Below are 19,090 nucleotides of genomic sequence, written 5' to 3' on the forward strand. Positions count from 1 at the left end.
GGCCCCACTAGTATCTTATAAAATTGTACTTGTGTTCAAAGGCATTTCTAGAAAATTATAGCAATATCTGGCAAAAAGAAGCTTTCCAAATGACCATCGCATAAGACAAATCTCTAAAAGACTGTGAAAAGTTGTGCTTCGAGGTAAATAAAATTCACCAGATTTCAGTTAGCAATGTCATTCTGATTTTGGAAGGGCTGTCAGGGGCTGTCCAAATGTCAGCTTAGATCAACAAAATCTACATGACAGTTATGTCTGACCTTGGACAGTCTGAATATTCGGACTGTGCAATGGGCTTGCAGAGAGCTATCCTTGCGTTTTCTCTGTTGACACAGGAGAAGGCCCTGCAGTGTTTGCCCTAGGGTTTGCCCTTCAGTTGCTTGCTGAAGTCTCACTTGGCCTCTTCTTTTGCTGCTACTCTTAACTCCGCCCGTCAACAGCCTGAAAGGTTTAGATTTTGCTGATATTCTCTTTCCTTCTGTACACTCTCTCTCTCTCTCTCTCTCGCTTCTGTGAGAGGTTTGCTTTAGAATTGATGCATGTCTGAAATAAAGTTTTTCAAATGTCCTCCTGGTCGTTAGGGAGGGCAGAAACAGAGTGGGGAAGGTGGGGTGGGACCAGAAAGAGACCCTGCTTGTGCTGTTGCTTTGCAAAAGCCAGTTCTCTGTTATTACTATATCAATGTATCAATTCAAACACTTAGAGAAGTAAGAAGGAGTTGGCAACAGGGAGGAGGGTGAGGGGGAAACATGCAAAGCAGCGAAAGGGAGTAAGATTAGACTGGCTGGCTGTGGGGACAGAAGGAGTCCAGGGCAAATCTGCCCACTCTGGCTGTGAAGCAAAATTAAATTCGTGTTAGAAGTGGTCTCACTTGCCACTGGGAGAATGGAAAGTGGAAGCAGGGCTTGAGGAAATACGGTCTGTACAAGGAATTTTGCAGCAACACGCATTTGCCCCATCACACGGCAGATGCTTTGTGTGTAATCAGCCAGTATGTGACTCTAGCCATGTTCTTTTCCTAACATCCATGTGCAGGTGCTGGCCATTTTGATGAGGCCTTCTATCAGAGCCAAGAGAAACATTTTGGGCCACAGTTGCAAGATAATTTTATCTAAAATCTTTTGGCTAAATAGAAGCTCCCTATATCATGCTTTAGTAGACTATTGAAGTGAATGGTTCTGGTTGAGGGAAGAAAAGGTCAAAATATATTTAACCTTGGATTTCTTACACTGGTATTATATTTCCCTATTTTGTAAACTGTGCCCATATGTACTTCCCAGTGCCTTGGGTTATATCCAGCCATCAAATAAGTTAGAAAGGGGTGGGAACAGACCCCATGCAAAAGATTTCTTACCCTTCTCCAGTTCTCAGTTTCCTGCTAGAGATGGAAATGCTCAGAGCTACTAAAGAAAGGCTAACGTAATGATTTCTAGAGTAATTGACTGATATAAAGGACAGCATGAGGTTCTTTTCAACTTAATGGGTTTATTTTTCTCTGGTTCTTTGAAACAGTGGAAATCAGTTTTTCTGCATCTCTGAAAGATAGAAAATTTGATGTGCTTCCTTCCACTGAAATAGCATTAGTTCAGTATGTGTATATACCACTTTCTGCAGATTGCATAGTATGCCTTGAAATTCATCTTTTCAATAAATAAATGAAACTAACCACTTATCACTTATGAAGCGTTTCTTAGCACAGACACACACCAAAAACTGTTCCACCTTTGAACATATTTATAAAAGAGAACGGGCTAGATAATGCATTCTCTATCTATACTGCAGTTGGATATCATTATGAGGGTGGAGATTTAGTATGCTTTTTTTGGTAGTACTTCACACACAAGAACTTCTTGTCAAGCAATACTTCAGTCTTTGTAGGATGCATATGTATGTATTAAAAAGATTTTATATGAGTAGGACGAAATATAATGTTGGTTTTGTGTCATAATGTTTGTCACCACTTGGAACAAAATATTGCTTTTGTTAGCAACTGGAACCATGTGGTTACCTCACACATTACTCTGATAATATTTGCACTGCAGAAAAACAATGTTGCTACTATTATGATGAAAATGCCTTTCCTGGGGCAGTTACCATGGCAGAGGGGCAAATCTGCCAGTGGGTGGCTGTCACAGCCTGCCAAGACATCTGCTTCGTCACTGACTGCAAGGCTAAGTTTGAATCATGTCAATGTGCAACGCAAATTCTACATTTTCTGTTCTAGTAAAAGAGATAACTGGTTTTCTTTAAAATTGTTTATAACTGTTTTCTGGCAGTTTTTTTTCCTGTCATGTTTTAAAGGTGTTGGCCTGTTAGAGATTTTTGCAGGGGCGTTCTGGAGGGATACGCAGCAGCCCAGGGCATGGACTTGTTCCACCAATTTAGATGACGTAAGCCCACTAATCCCAATGCAGGGCTTTTCGGTAGCAGGGAGGTTGTTGCTTTTGTTTGGGGAGGGACTTGTATTTTGCCTCTCCTACTGCTGAAAAGCCCACTGGTGACCACCCCAGGGCTCTGGATTGGCCTGTCAGAAGTATACAAGATGAAGGTCATGAAAGAAAGATACCTGGAAATCCTATTTCTGATAGTCTGTTACGTATAGTCTTGAACACTCTTGAACTTCCCTTTCCCTAAAAATTCCCAGGGAGGTGCCCACCCTCTCATCCATTATTATCTTTCCTTTATTTTAGATATAGGATATGGAGAAAATGGGTTACCAACTGATTTTCAGTTTATATCTTTGCGTTTCTAACATAGCTCTCATAAGAATTTATGGGTAACTAAAAGTGTCACGTATGATTGTGACTTTACTGAAAATAAAATTTAAAATCTAAAATGCTATTTTTAGGAAAACTCTATGGTGATGACTCTTTTGTAGAAGAACGACACAGACATCGCTATGAGGCAAGTAAGCAGAAACATTTTATTCTTATCAGACATTTTTAAAGGAAGTTACAGGGGTACTTCTATTAATTCTAGTTGATACTCCTATTAATGGTATGAAGTTTCTCACTTAACATTGGAAGACAATTTTATGTCATAAAGTGATTTGTCAATAGTGCATTTTATCATTTCTTTTTAATATATTCCTGCAGAATCTCCATAACATCTTGCATTATAAGTCAAAACACTTCAGTCTCATGAAATACTGTATCCTGCTAACCTAATATACAGGTGGTGGGTTGGATCCAAAACTGTGAGCCCAGTGAAAGAATGGATCTTTCTTACCTGATCCCATATTATATGGCCTACTATGATGCTAAAAAGTTTGCTCCTGAGTAATGGAGGAACAGTTCAGCTGTAGTTTGAAAGGAAAATCCCAGATCTCTTTGAACAAGCAGAAATTGCGCCCCGCTCCTCTTCTGGATATACCTCTCCCCACCCCAACTTTTGGGTCTTCCAATCTTCTGAAATTCTTCAGAGTAAATGAAATATCTCGCCCGCCCACCTATTGGCTCTCCAGTCGTGCCCCTCCCTCGCCTCGCCTCCCACCTGCTTAATTTCTCTCTCTTTGCCTGTCAACTGCCACTACTCTTGGAGGCTGCCTCGCCTGCTCATCCATCCCATTCTTCTCTCCGTTCCATGCCCACCTATTTGTGAGTCGCCCGCCCACCTGCTTGCTCTCTTGCTTTCCACTTGCGTTACTCTTGAGGTGTCCATCCACTCATCCACCTGTTTTCTTGCACGGCCACCTACTCACGAGTCACCCGCCTGCCTGCTTGCTCTCACACACCCCACCTACTCTTGAGTTGAGTCCCCCTCCCTCCTGCTCACCCCTCCAACATGAAGTTATTTTCCAGCTGCCTTCTTGGCTTGTGGGGGGGGAGGGAGGAGGGTGGACAGCCAAATGTCTACACGTGAGTGGTGCAGGGGCACAGATACCATGGGGACATGTGGGGACAAATGTCCCGGGCGCCCACCATTTGATCATGTGGGGGCGCAGGCAAATTTGGGTTCATTTCTATTTTTTTGTATTTTTAGTGTTTTTGCGTTGTTGGGCAGCAGGGGGTGCAACTTTTAGGCTAGCGGCAACAAAATTTCAGGCTATCATCAGTTGATACTCCTAATGATATCAGCCAAGTTTGGTGAAGTTTGGTTCAGAGGGTCCAAAGTTATGGACCCCCAAAGGGGACGTCCCATCTCCCATTGTTTCCAATGGGAACTAATAGTAGATGGGGCTACCCTTTTGAGGGTCCATAATTTTGGACCCCCTGAACCAAACTTCACTAAACGTAGGTAGTATCATCAGGATAGTCTCCTGCTGATACCACCCAGGTTTGATAAATTTAGGTTCAGGGGGTCCAAAGCTGATCCCCCTTTGTTTCCAATGGGAACTAATAGTAGATGGGGCTAACTCTGAACCAAACTTCACTAAACCTAGGTGATATAATCAGGATAGTCTCCTGCTAATACCATCCAAGTTTGGTGAATTTTGGTTCAGGGGGTCCAAAACTATGGACCCTCAAAGTGGGTGCCCTGTCCCCCATCCAATGGGAGCTAATAGTAGATGGGGCTACCATTTTGAGGGTCCATAACCCCCTGAACCAAACTTCACCAGACCTCGGTGATATCATTAGAAGAGTCTGCTAGCTTTGGTACTGCTAGCTTAAAAATTGCTCCCAACAGGCACCCTCAAATTTTCCCCAGATTCTCCCTTCGGAGTGGATTTAAAGGGAGAATCTGGGCTCCCTAGATTAAAAAACATTGAAAGTATTGTCGAAGGCCTTCATGGCCAGATTCAACTGGTTGTTGTGGGTTTTGCAGGCTGTGTGGCCATTGTCTGGTAGATCTTGTTCCTAACATTTTGCCTGCATCAGTGGCTGGCATCTTCAGCGGTGTATCACAGAGTGAAGTCTGTTATAAAAGAAGTCTGGACACAGTATATAACAGACTTCTGTCTGTGATACACCTCTGAAGATGCCATCCACAGATGCAGAAGAAACGTTAGGAACAAGATCTACCAGACCACAGCCACGCAGCCCGGAAAACTCACAACAACCATGTTATGTACCCCTTCCACCCCACATCTCAGATCACGCATCCAAGCCGGGATATTTATAAATACAATATATATGTGAGATATATTTCTGAGTTATATTAAGCCTAACAGATATATATGGTGTGGCGCAGGATAAAATAGGCTAACAGCAAGCCTAAGAAATAGCAAACAGACAGTAGAAAATAAATCTACTCATTTGCTCCTTGATGTCCACACCCAAGCCAGAGCTACAGTTGATAAAGTTGTAAATGTGAACTATTCCTTGAATTGAGATGCTGCAACCTTCCTGCCCTTCAGCTGTACCTAAAGCTCCTAAAGTGCTCCCATCCCTGATGTAATCTCACTGTCTCAGCTAAATTACAATAGCCAGAGACTCGCTCTTCCAACCACCTGTTCAAGGTGTTGCTAATGTAATCAAGGAAACAACTGGCTACCAATCCCCTGGGTTTAGGACAATAGATGGAGTTGCTGCAACCCTGCACAGCTGCAAGAAATGAAACCTAATGCAAAGGGTCTCTTTTCCCGCCAAACCAGCGATCCACCTTATAAAAACCCTGCTCACCTTAAGCTCATTGCTCATTTCTAACTTGAACCTCCCTTGGTCAAGTTGGTGTGAGACATGATATCGTCCTTCTATGGGATCTCTGTGCTGGCATAGAGTCCCTGCCTTCTACTTTGTTTGCTGCATTGGAACCATTAGGTAACGTATCACCCTGCTGCCTCCCGATTCCCTCTCTATCATCCAAACCTATTTTTCTCACCTTTTTATATCTCTAGGAACTTGTGTGTATGTGCCTCCATATCTTCCTGTATGCTTGCTTGAAACCAAATTTATATAAACATTTTAAACTTGATTTGGACTTCTTGTGTTACTCTGCGGAACGCTCCTTGCCATATTTCCCCGTATACATAGTCTTAAAGATTCCAGATTCTTCCTTAAAGGTGGATTTAAAAGGAGAATCTGGGTTCCCTAGTTTAAACAACATTGAAAATGATGCTGTTTCGGGATGGATTCCCCTCCCCAACAGCATCACTTTCAATGTTGTTTAAACTAGTGAGTCCTGGGTGTGCAGATTTGTGAGTTGGGGCATGTTCTATAATACAAAATTCATGTTCTATAATGTGATGGTGTCTTTGAGATGAGCTGGTGCAAAAAAATCATTCTTTTGTTGTGGGGGCGGACTCAGATTTTGCCCTGGGCTCCATTTTCCCTAGCTACGCCTCTGGAGTGGTGCCTAGGGAGCCCGCTCCCCACAAGATACGTACCAGATCACGGCAAACTATAGGAAAAGAAGAGATAAGGAAGTATTAGGATCACATGGGCCTGCAGTTACTGATCCACTGTTTGACTTTTGTGTATAAATTGGATCATTCTTTTATCATTAATATTGAAAATGTTCCTTCATTGGAATTGTCTAGACAACTTGGCACTGTCAGTAAATTAAATCAAGGTCTCCAGCATTGTGCCTGCGATTACCATGGTATCTGCAGATACCTTTATGGCACCTGACAAGTGTTTGTAGAAAATGGGCAAGGCCAGATAAAACTTTTAAACAACAAGGCTTATGATTGGCTGGGTGAGTTTTTAAAACCATTGCTTTGACAACAGCTGCCACCACAGCAGGAGGATCTTCACTTTGTGACTGACGGTAAGATGTGAGTATGGAAAAATACTTTTAAACAGTATGTTCATTTAAAAAGGTATCTTGTTATGTGGAGCTTCTGCCTGAAATGTTACATTGTTAGAGTTAGGCATAACTTCACTTCCTAGCATTTTGTGGTTGGTTCTGCCTCATGTGATAACCTTCACATCTTGCAGCAGCCATTTTGCATTGGCACTACTACCCTGTGTTAGAATTTCAAAAGTGCCCACAGGCTCAAACCCCTGAACTAAACAGTAGCTTGCTATATAATTCTAAACACATCTAATCAGAATTCTACTAAATTATATTTAGTGGGATTTGCTCTCAAGGAAGTGTTTTTTTTAATTGTTCTCAGTTGGGGTGCACACATTGCTGATACAAGTGAACATATGGATGACCATCTACTAGTATCACAATGCTCATTTGAACCTGCACATACTATGGGTAAGATGTTGACCAGATGTTCTAAGCAACTCTGAAAATGTAAATTGTGGAAAGCGAAGATATAAGTCTTTGAAATAAGTAATATTTTATTTTCTCTCTTTTGCTTTTTTCTTTCAAAGGTGAACCCTGAGTTGATTAGTATATTTGAAGAAAAAGGTTTGAAATTTGTTGGCCATGACACTGAAGGGAGGAGAATGGAAGTCGTTGAACTGGATGGTAAGCAGTCTGACTTTTGGAAGATGGATTGTTCCTTACGCAGTAACAAATTTGACAAACATGTAGGATTTACACACCACAGAATTTTAGCTATCATTCCCATTCATCTCATACGCCCAAGAAACAAAATGTTTGATAGGTTTGAGTCTGTATGAGATCTGACCCCATTGCTTTGGGGTCACTTTGATAAGAAAAACCTTAGGTGGATTAAAGCTACTCTGTTTTCAACTTCAACTTTTTCTGTCTATGACTATAAAGTACTTTCTTAATTTAAGCAGTAAAAGGATATGTCTCCGGATATATTTTTTAGACTAAGGGAATGTAGAACACCCCTTGCTGAAGCCTTCACTTCATAGTCCTGTTAGTCTTTGGTAGGCTAGACTGGTGAAATGTCTGAAACACTGTACATTGAAGTTGAAGTAATTCCAAGCAGTTGCCAAGTAATTCCAAGCAGAGATGTAAAGCGTGTGAAATGTTGAAGTCACAGAAAAAAACCTGTTTCTATTCCAGTCCCTCCCTTCCCCCAGGCAAAAAATGAATTTTGGGGGGAGATAGAAATATATGCCATACTTGCAGTTTTTTCGAATCTAAAGTAATATTACTGCTTTAATAATATAAAATGCATCATTCCTGCTATATTACTTCTGTTTTACATGCTAATGTCTATTGCCGGAAAAAAAGTTTCATAAGTTTGACTGGAAATATTCACGCACAGATCATGATGAAACTTGGCCATATTATTAAACTGTATGCTTTATTATTATTATTATTATTATTATTATTATTATTATTATTATTATTATTATTATTATTATCATTATCATTATCATTATCATTATCATTATCATTATCATTATCATTATCATTATCATTATCATTAAACTGTGAAATAAGGAGCTGAATAAATAAAATGTCTTCTGACTATCTAGAAATGATTTTGTTCGAAAAGACAGGACTTTTTGCCAAGAACATAAAATAATCAAAAAGAAAGCATAGGAATACCAGAGGGGATAATAAAGCAGGTGAACAGATATCAAAAAATGTGTGGCTAATAGCAAGTTGAAACATTCTAGATGGGGGAAGTAAGGCTTCCTGTGTCAGGGACTGCTCAGTTGAGAAACGTGTATTGAAAGGGGGTGATAGAAGATTACAAGGAAAAGAAATGAAGCTTATTCTAGAGCTGCTACTTCTTCCAACCTCAAAGAAAAAAGAACTTAGCTCAAAGGAAAGCTTTGTAACGTGGGAAAGTGGGGGTATGTCTTGCAGAGAAAGAATCAAGGAAGGAGATGTTTCATATTACTCATCATGGGCATCTCTCATTTGGCTTTGCCAGGAGAGTGCTCTAGAAATTTTTTTCCTGCTGAGTTTGATCTTTCAAGGGAGTGATTCCTATTTCCAAGGTATTGAGGGTGAGTTTCAGGATGTGGGGAAGAGATGTGATTTGACTCAAGTATGACTGTTTGGCTGTAAGAGCAGGCAGCCCACTCTTTTTCAGCTCCCACTCTTCAATATCAGGAGGTAACTGGTCAGATCCAGATGATATTTTCCAGTGGTAGCAAGGACATAGGTATAGATTTTTAATGAGGTGGGTTTGGGGGCGAGGCCACACCCCACCCGCCCCTGGGGGCATGGTCACCCCTCCCCAAGCTCCACCCCCAGCCTCAGTGCTTATAAAAGCAGCTCTCTGAGGCCAGGGACAGCAGACTCTTCTGCCCTGCCTGCCCCCGCCCCCCCCCCCACTGGCTTCGCTCCCAGCTGGCAGCCAACAGTCCCTTCTGCCCTCCCCTCCAGGCAGAGGCATAGCTAGGAAAAATGGAGCCTGGTGCAAAATCTGAGTCCCCCCCTTCCACGAGCAGCTGCTGTGATGCTGGAATCCACCCTCAAACAGCATCATTTTCAATGGTGTTTAAGCTAGGAAGCCCAGATTCTCCTTTTAAATCCACCTTAAAGGGAGAATCTGGGGTCCCCAGTTAAAGCAACATTGAAAGTGATACTGTTTTGGGGTGGATTATCCCCCACCCTGAAACAGCATCACTTTCAATGTTTAAAGTGGGGACTTCAGATTCTCCCTTTAAATCCATACCAAAGGATTTAAAAGGAGAATCTGGGGAAATTTAAGGGAGTGCCTGCTGTCAAGGGTGCCATTGTTAAGCTAGCAGCACCAAACTTTCAGGGTATCTTTAGGAGACTGTCCTGATTATACCCAGGTTTGGGGAAGTTTGGTTCAGGGGGTCAAAAGTTATGGATCCTCAAAGATGTAGCCCTCATTTCCTATTAGCTCTCATTGGAAACAATGGGGGATGGGGCACCCCCATAACTTTGGACCACCTGAACCAAACCTCCCCAAACCTGGGTGGTACCATCAGGAGTGTATCCCAACAAATCCCTGAAATTGTGGTGCTGCTAGTCTAAAAACTGCATCCCCTGTAGGCCAAAACCCCCAAAAAACACTTTAAAATACCCAAAAAAACCACAAATGGGGGCAGAGTTTCGGACATGTAATGAGGGTGTTTAAACCTGGGACACCCCCTCCCTTTTTACCTATGTCCTTGAGTGGTAGAATGGAACTTCAAAAACAAGGATAAAATGCAAGCTAGGATCAACCAAATTGACATAAAACAGAGTACAAGCTTTGGAGCTCACCAAGTTTGTTGTTATAAGATATGAAAAAGGAGAAGTGAGGAAAGCAAATATCTGAGGCCAGAGTTAGAATAAGCTAATAAAAATTAAATAGTTTGGAATGCTGTTTCTGTAAATGGTTTTGTGTTGAGTATTTGTCCTTTTTAAAGTGGCTTCATTACAAACCCCGCTCCCCCCAAATATTATTGCTGTCAAATTTTTGTGTGTGATATGTCTTCAGATCACCCATACTTCATTGGTGTCCAGTTCCATCCAGAGTTTTCCTCAAGACCCATGAAGCCTTCACCTCCCTACCTTGGCCTCTTGCTTGCTGCAACAGGATCACTCAGTGCATATTTGCAACGTGGATGCAAACTGTCTCCGAGGTAAACTTATTGTTTAAATATTGCTTTGTAATATCTTTCATAAGTGATAAATAATTCTGGAAAGTAGAAGGAACTTTTGAATGTATTTGTTGTTATTACACTGGAAAAATATTGAATCAAGACAAATCAAAGGACCCATTAGCTATACTCAGAAAGCGGCATCATACTTCTAGGGCCCCTTCCGCACATTCAGAAACATGCACTTTCAATCCACTTTCAATGCATTTTGCAGCTGAATTTTACTGTGACAAATAGCAAAATCCAATTGCAAACAATTGTGAAAGTGGATTGAAAGTGCATTAGGGGCCTGTATCGTAAATGCAAGCTGGTTTTAATCTCTTAGAAGGTGGATTTCAAACTTTGCAGTCCCTTGCAGTTATTCCAGTAAATCCACTGATTTCAGTCGATTTACCTGCAGTAACTCTACATTGGATTGCACTTCATGTTTCCTGCATCTTAATTATACTTCTGTAGGAAACAATTGTTGGATCAAAGGTCCTGCTGCATTAGTGGAAGACATTGTTGCTCACATGGGATGTATTTGTGCTGTTTTCCCCTCCCATCTACAACCCAGCTTTGTCTCCAGAGCAGGGGCTACAGATTGGACAGGGAATAAGTGCCTGTTCTTTCCATGTGGTGAGCTGTCTTTCAGTCACACAATGAAAGCACTGCTTCTATGCCATTGTACACATTATGAATAAATGTTCTTAAATGGGGCAATTTTAGATTCTAACAACATACCCATAATGTTTAGACAATACTTTAGAGCCATACCTTTGAAAGTCATTGTAAACACCTGATATGCACCATATTATTTTATGTGTATTTAAAACACCACTGGTTGAAACCAAATCCTTTTCAGCTGTGTGATTCTTTTACACAATGGCTTCTCTGTACCAGTTAAAACAAATACAGATGGCTTCAAATTGAGTGGAAAGGACAGGAAATATTATGAGTGGCTTCCTAAACTCCCTAAATGGTTAAGGATGAAAGTATTAAATAATTTTCCATGCCTGTCCTCCATTCAGTCTGAAGCCACTAGTACCCATCTTTGAAAAGGCCAAGTGGTTCAGGGGCACATTCTAATTGCAATCTACCATTGAAACCATGTAACTGCAGTTTGTGTTTGGGGCCATCTCAAAGTGCTGATCTTGACCTCATAAAGCTTCAGACCATGTTACTTGAGGGACTACTGCCACCTATATCCTTTTCAACAACAAAAAACCTAAGTATTGTAGCTTCATCTGCCATGTGCTGGACCATCTTTGTTTTAGAATGCTCCATTTGAGTCCTAGTGCCTACCTAGTTCTTCCCCCAAGACACTAGGAACCAAACAAAACACTCTAGAACAAAGATGGTCCAGCATGGGGCTGATGAAGTCTACTTAGTTCTCTTTGTTGAAAAGGAATTCTTTAGTCCCATATTATTTCACTAACCACCTTGGCTTTTATCCCTGGCAAAGAAAAAAAGACAAATAACTGTACTGTGTCCTTGTTTTTACCTAAGTAGCCTTAAAGCAGCTCAGGTAAGCCATGTTTGATCAGGGAAACTGTCTTCCACTCCCTTATAAGCAGGCTGATTTATACAGTCTTAGCAGATGCATTCAAATTAGAGAGCTCAATGGCAGTGGCTTACTTTGATGTTGATGTGGGACATATGACACAAAGGAACTATTCAAACAATGTGTGAAATCAAATAAAATAGGTGTTATTGCTGAGTTTCAGTACAGAGGGTTGGTGCCCTTTCTGAAGAGTTTGTCTCCGTGCACTCTGTTTCTCTGTTATGCTATTTTAGCCAGCTGGAGGGAAGCAGAGTAGAGCTGCAGTTCAGGAGATCATTGCTTAGTCGAAGGAGTAATTTTAAAAAAATCAGTAGGATAAATGAAAGCTCATTTTAATAGCCCATCAGCAAAGGTGTAGCTTTGTGAAGTGCCTGTGTCTGTGTGTATATCTTGGTAATAATTATATATGAGGTAATCCATTAGCATAGTTATTGAGCGGATCATCCAAAATAGCAGATTATGATATTTTGATGAGGGAACAGCCCTCTGTTTTCTCAGTTCTTGTTGGCAGGAAAGAACAAGGAATGGCAGAATCAGCTTGTTGGGACATGATTTTCTCCCTCTTGATCTTTAATCTTTATTAAATCTTTGACTGAGATTATCTGTTGCTTTGGAACTGGTTGTCACCAAAATAGGGAGCACATCCAGCTTTATATCTTATATCGGATTCCAAAGCAGCTGTGATGACAGAGATTTCAACCTGTGTTTTTAACAGGTGTGGTTTTATCCTGTTGATGAGTCATTGCATTGTTTCTGTGTACTGTCAACCAGTTGTTGCATTGTTGCCTTGAGGCCATAAAGATAAGGTGAAATATAAGCATATGTTTATTTAAAATATTTGTATCTCACTTTATCTCCATGGACTAACAAAGAAACAACAAGTTGCAAGGACACAAAAACTGCTTAACAATTGAAATTGAAGTCCTATTTTCCAGTGGTCATGTAGTCTACTGTGATGCTTACAGTAGAGAGCTCCAGAGCATTCATAATTTGCCAGAGGTGATGATTTAAATATTACTAGTGCAGCACAAAGGTGATGTGTAAATAAAGATTACTTTCTCAAAATGTCCATGTCTTGTATTGATTATATTTGTAGCTAGCATATTTCAGATGGGATTTCTGAGCAGTTTTCAAGCCCAAATTATTGATTTGTTCTGTATGTAGCATTATTATGCAGCACTTTAATGCGAGAGGAAATGTATGCTTATTCCAAGAGTTACCTATTACAAAATAGTGAGCATCACTAGCATTTTCTGCTGTGCTTAGCATGTGTTTAGTACTGTAGCAATATTTTTTTAAAAGACGTATTGTTATACTGTCTTTCAGCCCTACTGCAGGGTGGGGGGAGGGGGTGGAATCCACCCATGGAAGTAGTGCAGACTTCCACCAGCTGAAAAGTCGTCCCCAGGACACTTACCCTGGCGAAAGGGCAAAACTGCTGCCATGCAGCTGCTGCTGGCCTCACCTGGCACTGGACATTGTGTGGGATGCTGTGCCAGCATCACAGCACTCCTGCCACTGCTGGTGGCAAAGCAGGGGCAGTCTTGGGGCATGGCTGGGTGAAGAGCTGACATTAATTGGCTTCCTTCTGGCCATTCACTGGTTTATGGCAGCGGGGAGGGGGCGGGGAGACTTAAGGAACCCTCCTGGGCAGTGGTGGGATTAGCAAGTTCACACCACTTTGGCAGAACCAGTTGTTAAAATGGTGCTTGTAAACAACTAGTTGTTAAATTATTTGAATCCCACTACTGCTCTTGGGTGAGGGGAGGCTGTTTTGTTTTGGAAGCCTCCCTGCACTTCCGGAAAACATCTCTGGGACTGGCAGGGCAGTTGTAGCACCGCCGTTACCCGCCTCGCCACTTGGATGGGGCTGTTCGGATACCTTTCAAAGCCTATTTCAAAATATCAAATTTTATTCCATGCTTTCATGGATGCATTCAGAAAGAAGTAAGTATGACAGTATATGTATTCAATCCATGTTGTTGTTAGTGTTATAATATTAATTATTAGCAAAATGTCCATTGTTTTGAAAAAGGCCTTTGGTACCTCCTTTCCCTTCCATGTGATCTGTATGAATAGGCTGCCAAATCCTCCGCACACTCATCCATCTTCCTATACTTATTTACCTTTGCATGTAATTTCAGCTACTAATAGTCAAAAACTGTCCAATTTCAAGGGAGATTGCTATCCCCAGTTTCAGTGATGGAATAAGAGAACAGAGGTGGAATAACAAACAGGAAAAGCATTACACAGCCGGAATGACAGGGATGCAAGCATGAGGACCAAGTAGCATAATACGAGCACTCACTATGTTTTTCTATCCCTCCTCCTAATCAGTTTTTTCAGTCTTAGAAAGTCTGATGAGGCAAGAAATGTTAATTTCTTGCACTAAACCCAGAAATTTTATGGTACCACAAGACTTGTTTTTGTTTTTCATGCAGTATCTTGCCATTGTTCCCATTTGTCAGGTCATCCAGTTTCTCACTGCTGCTCTTGCCCAAATCTAGCATCTTCTTCGTTGTAATTTTACCCATTCTTCTTGTTCTTCATTGGTGCTTTTTGTTACTTTCCATCTTTTCTTCCATTTCCCAAAGATGCAGCTTGATTGTACTGATATTGTCCTATGTGTCAAAATAGTTGAATTCAGCCAAAATCTTTGGAATTTACCTGTTTTGCATAACATTCATCTTATTTCTAGCACTCTAGACTTCCAGCTTTTACGGCACTCTAATCCAGTGGTGTTTATTATCAACACAGAGAACTGAGGAAAGTTTACTCAACAGAATGCCTGTTTACATTCAATTCATTTTACGAACAGTGTTTTATATGGACATGGAATCTGAAAGAAGCCCTCATCTTTTCCCAGTTTAATCAAGGATTCTTGGTTAAAGTCAAAGAGTTCTAGACCATCTCACCCAAACCCTCTGCCCAATGCAGAAAATTCTAAACTAGAGCTGCCAGATGGCTTTCTAACCTCTGCCTAAAGACCTCCAGCAAGCAAAAGCCCATTTTCACCCTCTAGGTTACTGGTTCTATTCTGGAAGTCTTAACATCAAGAAGGTTAAATCTGAACTTAGGTAAGCACATTACTCATGTGATTCCTTCAGTTAATACATGGTGTTATGGACATCTGAAAGTTTTATCTGATGGTGATGCATCACAGAAATTGATTTTCATCTTCTAAAGACAGCTAAACTGCTATCAGGAGAAAGGAAGCTCTCATATGATGAGATTCCCACTAAATTGAATACTCTTGGGCCAAATCAAACAAATGTTAAACAATTTCTAGTTTCACTGATTTCAAGTTAAACACCTGATTCAAGTTCCACTGATTCTGTTAGGACTTGAAAACACTTAATGTTTTGCTGGTGGAGTTTAAGCACAGTGGAATTTAGGGTGAAAATGTCGATATATGATTTTTCACATATCCCACTTATTTCTTTCTGTTCAGTGACAGCTACAGTGATCTCAGTGATTATAGTTTTCCAGAAAAAGAACTTCCTGAATCAGAAACAAACTGAAAATTTTGTAAAACAGCAGAAACATGAAGGATGCAGGTAAGTGGGATCATTTGATATTATGAATGTGCGTCTCCCATCCTGTCAGAAAATAGCATTGTGTCTTTCTAAATGCTTCGTGTCTTTCTAAATGCATTGTGACTTTCCAAATGGGTGCTCTGGAGAGGTTCACTTAACTTCTACTGCTGTAAGTATAAACCATTAGACAATAGCCAGAGTTATCAGATTCTTGTCGAAGCTTTCTTGTCTCTCTTACCAACTTTAATTTGTTAATGAACGCTTGATCAAAGTTGTCCTCTTCCAGGAATGATATTTCTCAGACCACTTGGTGGTTCAGTGAACAAGCCAGTCAATATAAGGCCCAACAATAATGCAGGGTTATTTTTTAGGCAACAAGATGAGGAGGACATTGGTTGTTCCTTGAATAGAACACCTGCAGAAGACCTTGCTCAGATGAGTGAAACTGGCATGGTGGAGCATGTGTGGAGGCAGTCTCACAAATGTGACAGTCCAAGGCTATGAAAGGCTTTGTATGTGATAGCCAATGCCTTTAATTGAGCCCAGTAATGGATTAGCAGCCAGTGGAATGACTGTAGAATGGGAGTAATAGGCACACTTCATCAATATCCTTTTCCACCACAAGAACAAGTAAAATTGGAACTTCATCCACCATTTTCTCCTGCCCCTCTATGTACTCCACACACCCCATTCATTGTCTAGTCTGAACCAGGCTGTGACAAATTGGGTGGGACATGGAGTATGTGGAGGAGGAAGCAGGAGGAAATGGTCTTCTACTCATCTTTCAGTCATTTTGCACAGAAAGGGCAAGTTACAGACTGGATGATATTTGGCCATATAATTTCTATTAGAATTGTTTTTTAAGTAGTGGACAGATAAACTTCTTGAGTAGCCAAGGTTAAGGTGCCCTGAGTTAGTGGCTGATTTACAGTAGATATTAAGAATTTGTTGATGAAGTACTTACAATGATTTTAGGATCCAGGATAGGCAAGGATCCAGAGTAATCTCAGGATGTTATGGATGTTACACAGGCAATGAGTATTGTTGCCAAACAAAGGCCATCTTTGATAGGTCCCAATCCCATACCTACCAGCTACCATTTGTACTAGGATAGTGCATTTCTCAAACATCCTGTTCCAGGTAAAGATTTCTCCCAGCTACTACCTCCCCAACATACTCCCCCCCCCCCCCCAACATCCACAATAGACATTCTAGCGTCCACAGAAAAACCATACAGCAATCCAGGGCATAGTCAAGATGTGCTGAGATTACAGATGTCCAACATGTATTGTTCTATGTCAAATACAACTCGTGGCTTCCAGACAGATAAACAGTATAGCTCTCTCTCTCCCTCTCTCCATTTTTTAGGGGGGCAACCTTTTCCCACTCATTGCATATAGTATTCGGGCCCTGACTCCAAGAGCCTTTGTACTGTTACCCTTTGGCTTGTGTTAAGAAGCATGAGCTAGTTTTTAAATGCTGAGCCTGTCTCAGAGTGTAGCGTAAACAACATCTCATGTCCAGATCAAAGAAGAGAAAACCTCCTAGTCTTGACTGTTTTGTGTGGCAGTTATTTAAGACTTTTGCTCCCTCTGTCCCAGCTAGTCTTTAAGTACTGGATCCAGACCTACCTGTGTATGTTTCAGTGAATAAAACAAAATTGCATTACTGTTAAAAAAAACCTGGTTTATTCTACTTACCTAATCCAAGGCGGATTCCGCATGAGCCAAAAACAGTGGTGTGGAAATGGTGTAAAATGGTTTAAACCGGTATAAAAGGGTTTTAAACAGGGCAGAATTCCAACCTGGGTAAAGTTGTACTTTATGCTGAATGTTTGCCTGCTGCCTAGTTTTTCCCTCAAACTGATCTGAGGTGAACAAGGCTAATGACCCCAAAGTGGGGGACTTAAATCTCCTGTTAGAACAGCTCAAAGAATAAAGGTAAACTGTGCATTCAGAGTTGAGTGTGGTACCAGTGGTGGGACTGGCAGAGGGCTGATGCCAAGGGTAAGTGAAAACATTTCTCTTCCACTTGCTTCCAGGACAAAAGATTCAGGTAATAGGCCAGCTATAGAAATTCTGATTCCATATATGCAGAAAAATGGATGAACAATAGTAATTCTTTTCCCCATTTTTTCATAAGATGAAAACTTCAAGTGGAAGGAAAGGACTTTACAAAGGAAAAAAGCTTTTAAATCATCAAAGAAGACTACCACAACTGCTTTCCATACGTATCATGGAGACCTCCTGTGTTCCAGACAATACTTCTGCTGCCCCAAAGGAAAAAAAATCAATTCAATTGAAACATAACTCTTTAAAATTGCATAAAGGACCATCCTATCTTGATTGCAGTTGAATCTGTGCTAGCTTTTAGTGGCTGGAAGAGGTGGGAATATTTTAATACATTTTTAATCACTTATAGAATGTCAGCCTGAAGAGCATATTGCTTTTAAAAACCTGGGAGGAATATAATCAGTCTATTAGATCAAACTTAATCTAAAGCTCATTTCCTATAATTTTCTGTGGTTGACCATCCAAAAAACAAATGTTTTAGTAAGTGATGATGTTATGCATACTTTTTCGCCTTGTCCCTTGACTGTATTGTTGAACGACTGTAACTGTTGGAGTACAAAGACAGTTTAGTAAATAATGAAGCACAAGAATGTAAGCTATACACTGTTATATAAATCCCAAATCTTAGTGTCCATATCCATTGTGAATAAAGTGAAGGAGCTGGTGTGAACATCGATTTGAAATTCAAGTAATTTCTTTCTTTTGTCCCCCACTGAAATCTGTTTTGTGCCATCTGGGTCCATTTGTACCACATTAGGACAGTCCTGAAAATGTTGAAACTTGACTGAACCCATTTCATTTTAGTAGCATTAATGCACATAGTAACATTCAATATAGTAGCATTCATTTAGTAACATTCATTTTAGTAGCATTAATGCACATAGTAACTACAGACAGAACTGCATTTTATTTACCGTGTCTACCACAGTGTGGCAGCAGTCATCTCATCAAAAACAAAAGGTTTATTTTGCACTACATCTACTTGCTTGAAAGTAGTGAAGGTAAGTTTGGGCACCTAGTCAGCTAGTGGTGGCCATATTATTGCACTTTTTAAGAAGACGACTTTCAGGCTGTCCTTTATTTTCCTATAAATTATATCAGATATTTTTAATATGATCTTTTATTAATTGTTTTAGAAATCCACTGGTTTTCTAATTCTTAGACCTATTTGAGACATGGAAAGAAATCTGGAAACATTGACTGTATTTGAATTTTTGAACTGCTTATATAATGTGATGATAATTCTGAGAGGTGATTTACTAGATAATTATATCTATCAGAACTTGGTCATGATTTCTGTAGCATGTCAGAGTATTCTTAAGACCTTCTGTAGATTTAAAATGGATTTTGAAGTTTATTAAAATATTAAATAGAGAACTCGGTTGTTGTACTGTATTATGTTACATTTATGTCTATTTAGAAGACTGGATGACAACATTACCACACTTTTAAACAAGGTAGAGTAGTTCAGATTTCTGTTTGTGTCCTTTGTCTCTTTGCTGAGACAAGAATGATTTCTAGAGGAGTAAACAGTGGGCTATTGGATATTACAGAATCTCTGAATATATTTGAAAAAAGGTTCCTGCTGTTGCTGTGGTCAAGTGACTAAGATGA

At 40.4% G+C, this 19,090-nt stretch overlaps 1 protein-coding gene across 7 annotated transcripts in view; it reads left to right on the plus strand.

Moving 5' to 3' along the window:
• Positions 1-18,853, plus strand: part of CTPS2 (CTP synthase 2) — a 77,010-nt gene extending 58,157 nt beyond the window's left edge. For 5 of the 7 annotated variants that reach the window (XM_048494389.1, XM_048494391.1, XM_048494393.1 and 2 more), the window contains 6 exons: positions 2,849-2,904; positions 7,206-7,302; positions 10,163-10,307; positions 13,810-13,815; positions 15,320-15,425; positions 17,547-18,853. In XM_048494389.1, the coding sequence (XP_048350346.1) occupies positions 2,849-2,904; positions 7,206-7,302; positions 10,163-10,307; positions 13,810-13,815; positions 15,320-15,389 (374 nt within the window). In that variant the 3' untranslated portion in view covers positions 15,390-15,425; positions 17,547-18,853. Of the gene's footprint in view, positions 1-2,848; positions 2,905-7,205; positions 7,303-10,162; positions 10,308-13,809; positions 13,816-14,566; positions 14,946-15,319; positions 15,426-17,546 lie in introns of all 7 variants that reach the window. The other 2 variants (XR_007244313.1, XM_048494390.1) reach the window with 2 other exon arrangements.
• The last annotated feature ends 237 nt before the right edge of the window (positions 18,854-19,090 follow it).

Source organism: Sphaerodactylus townsendi, linkage group LG04 (genome assembly GCF_021028975.2).
Source record: "Sphaerodactylus townsendi isolate TG3544 linkage group LG04, MPM_Stown_v2.3, whole genome shotgun sequence".
Classification (NCBI taxonomy): Eukaryota; Metazoa; Chordata; class Lepidosauria; order Squamata; family Sphaerodactylidae; genus Sphaerodactylus; species Sphaerodactylus townsendi.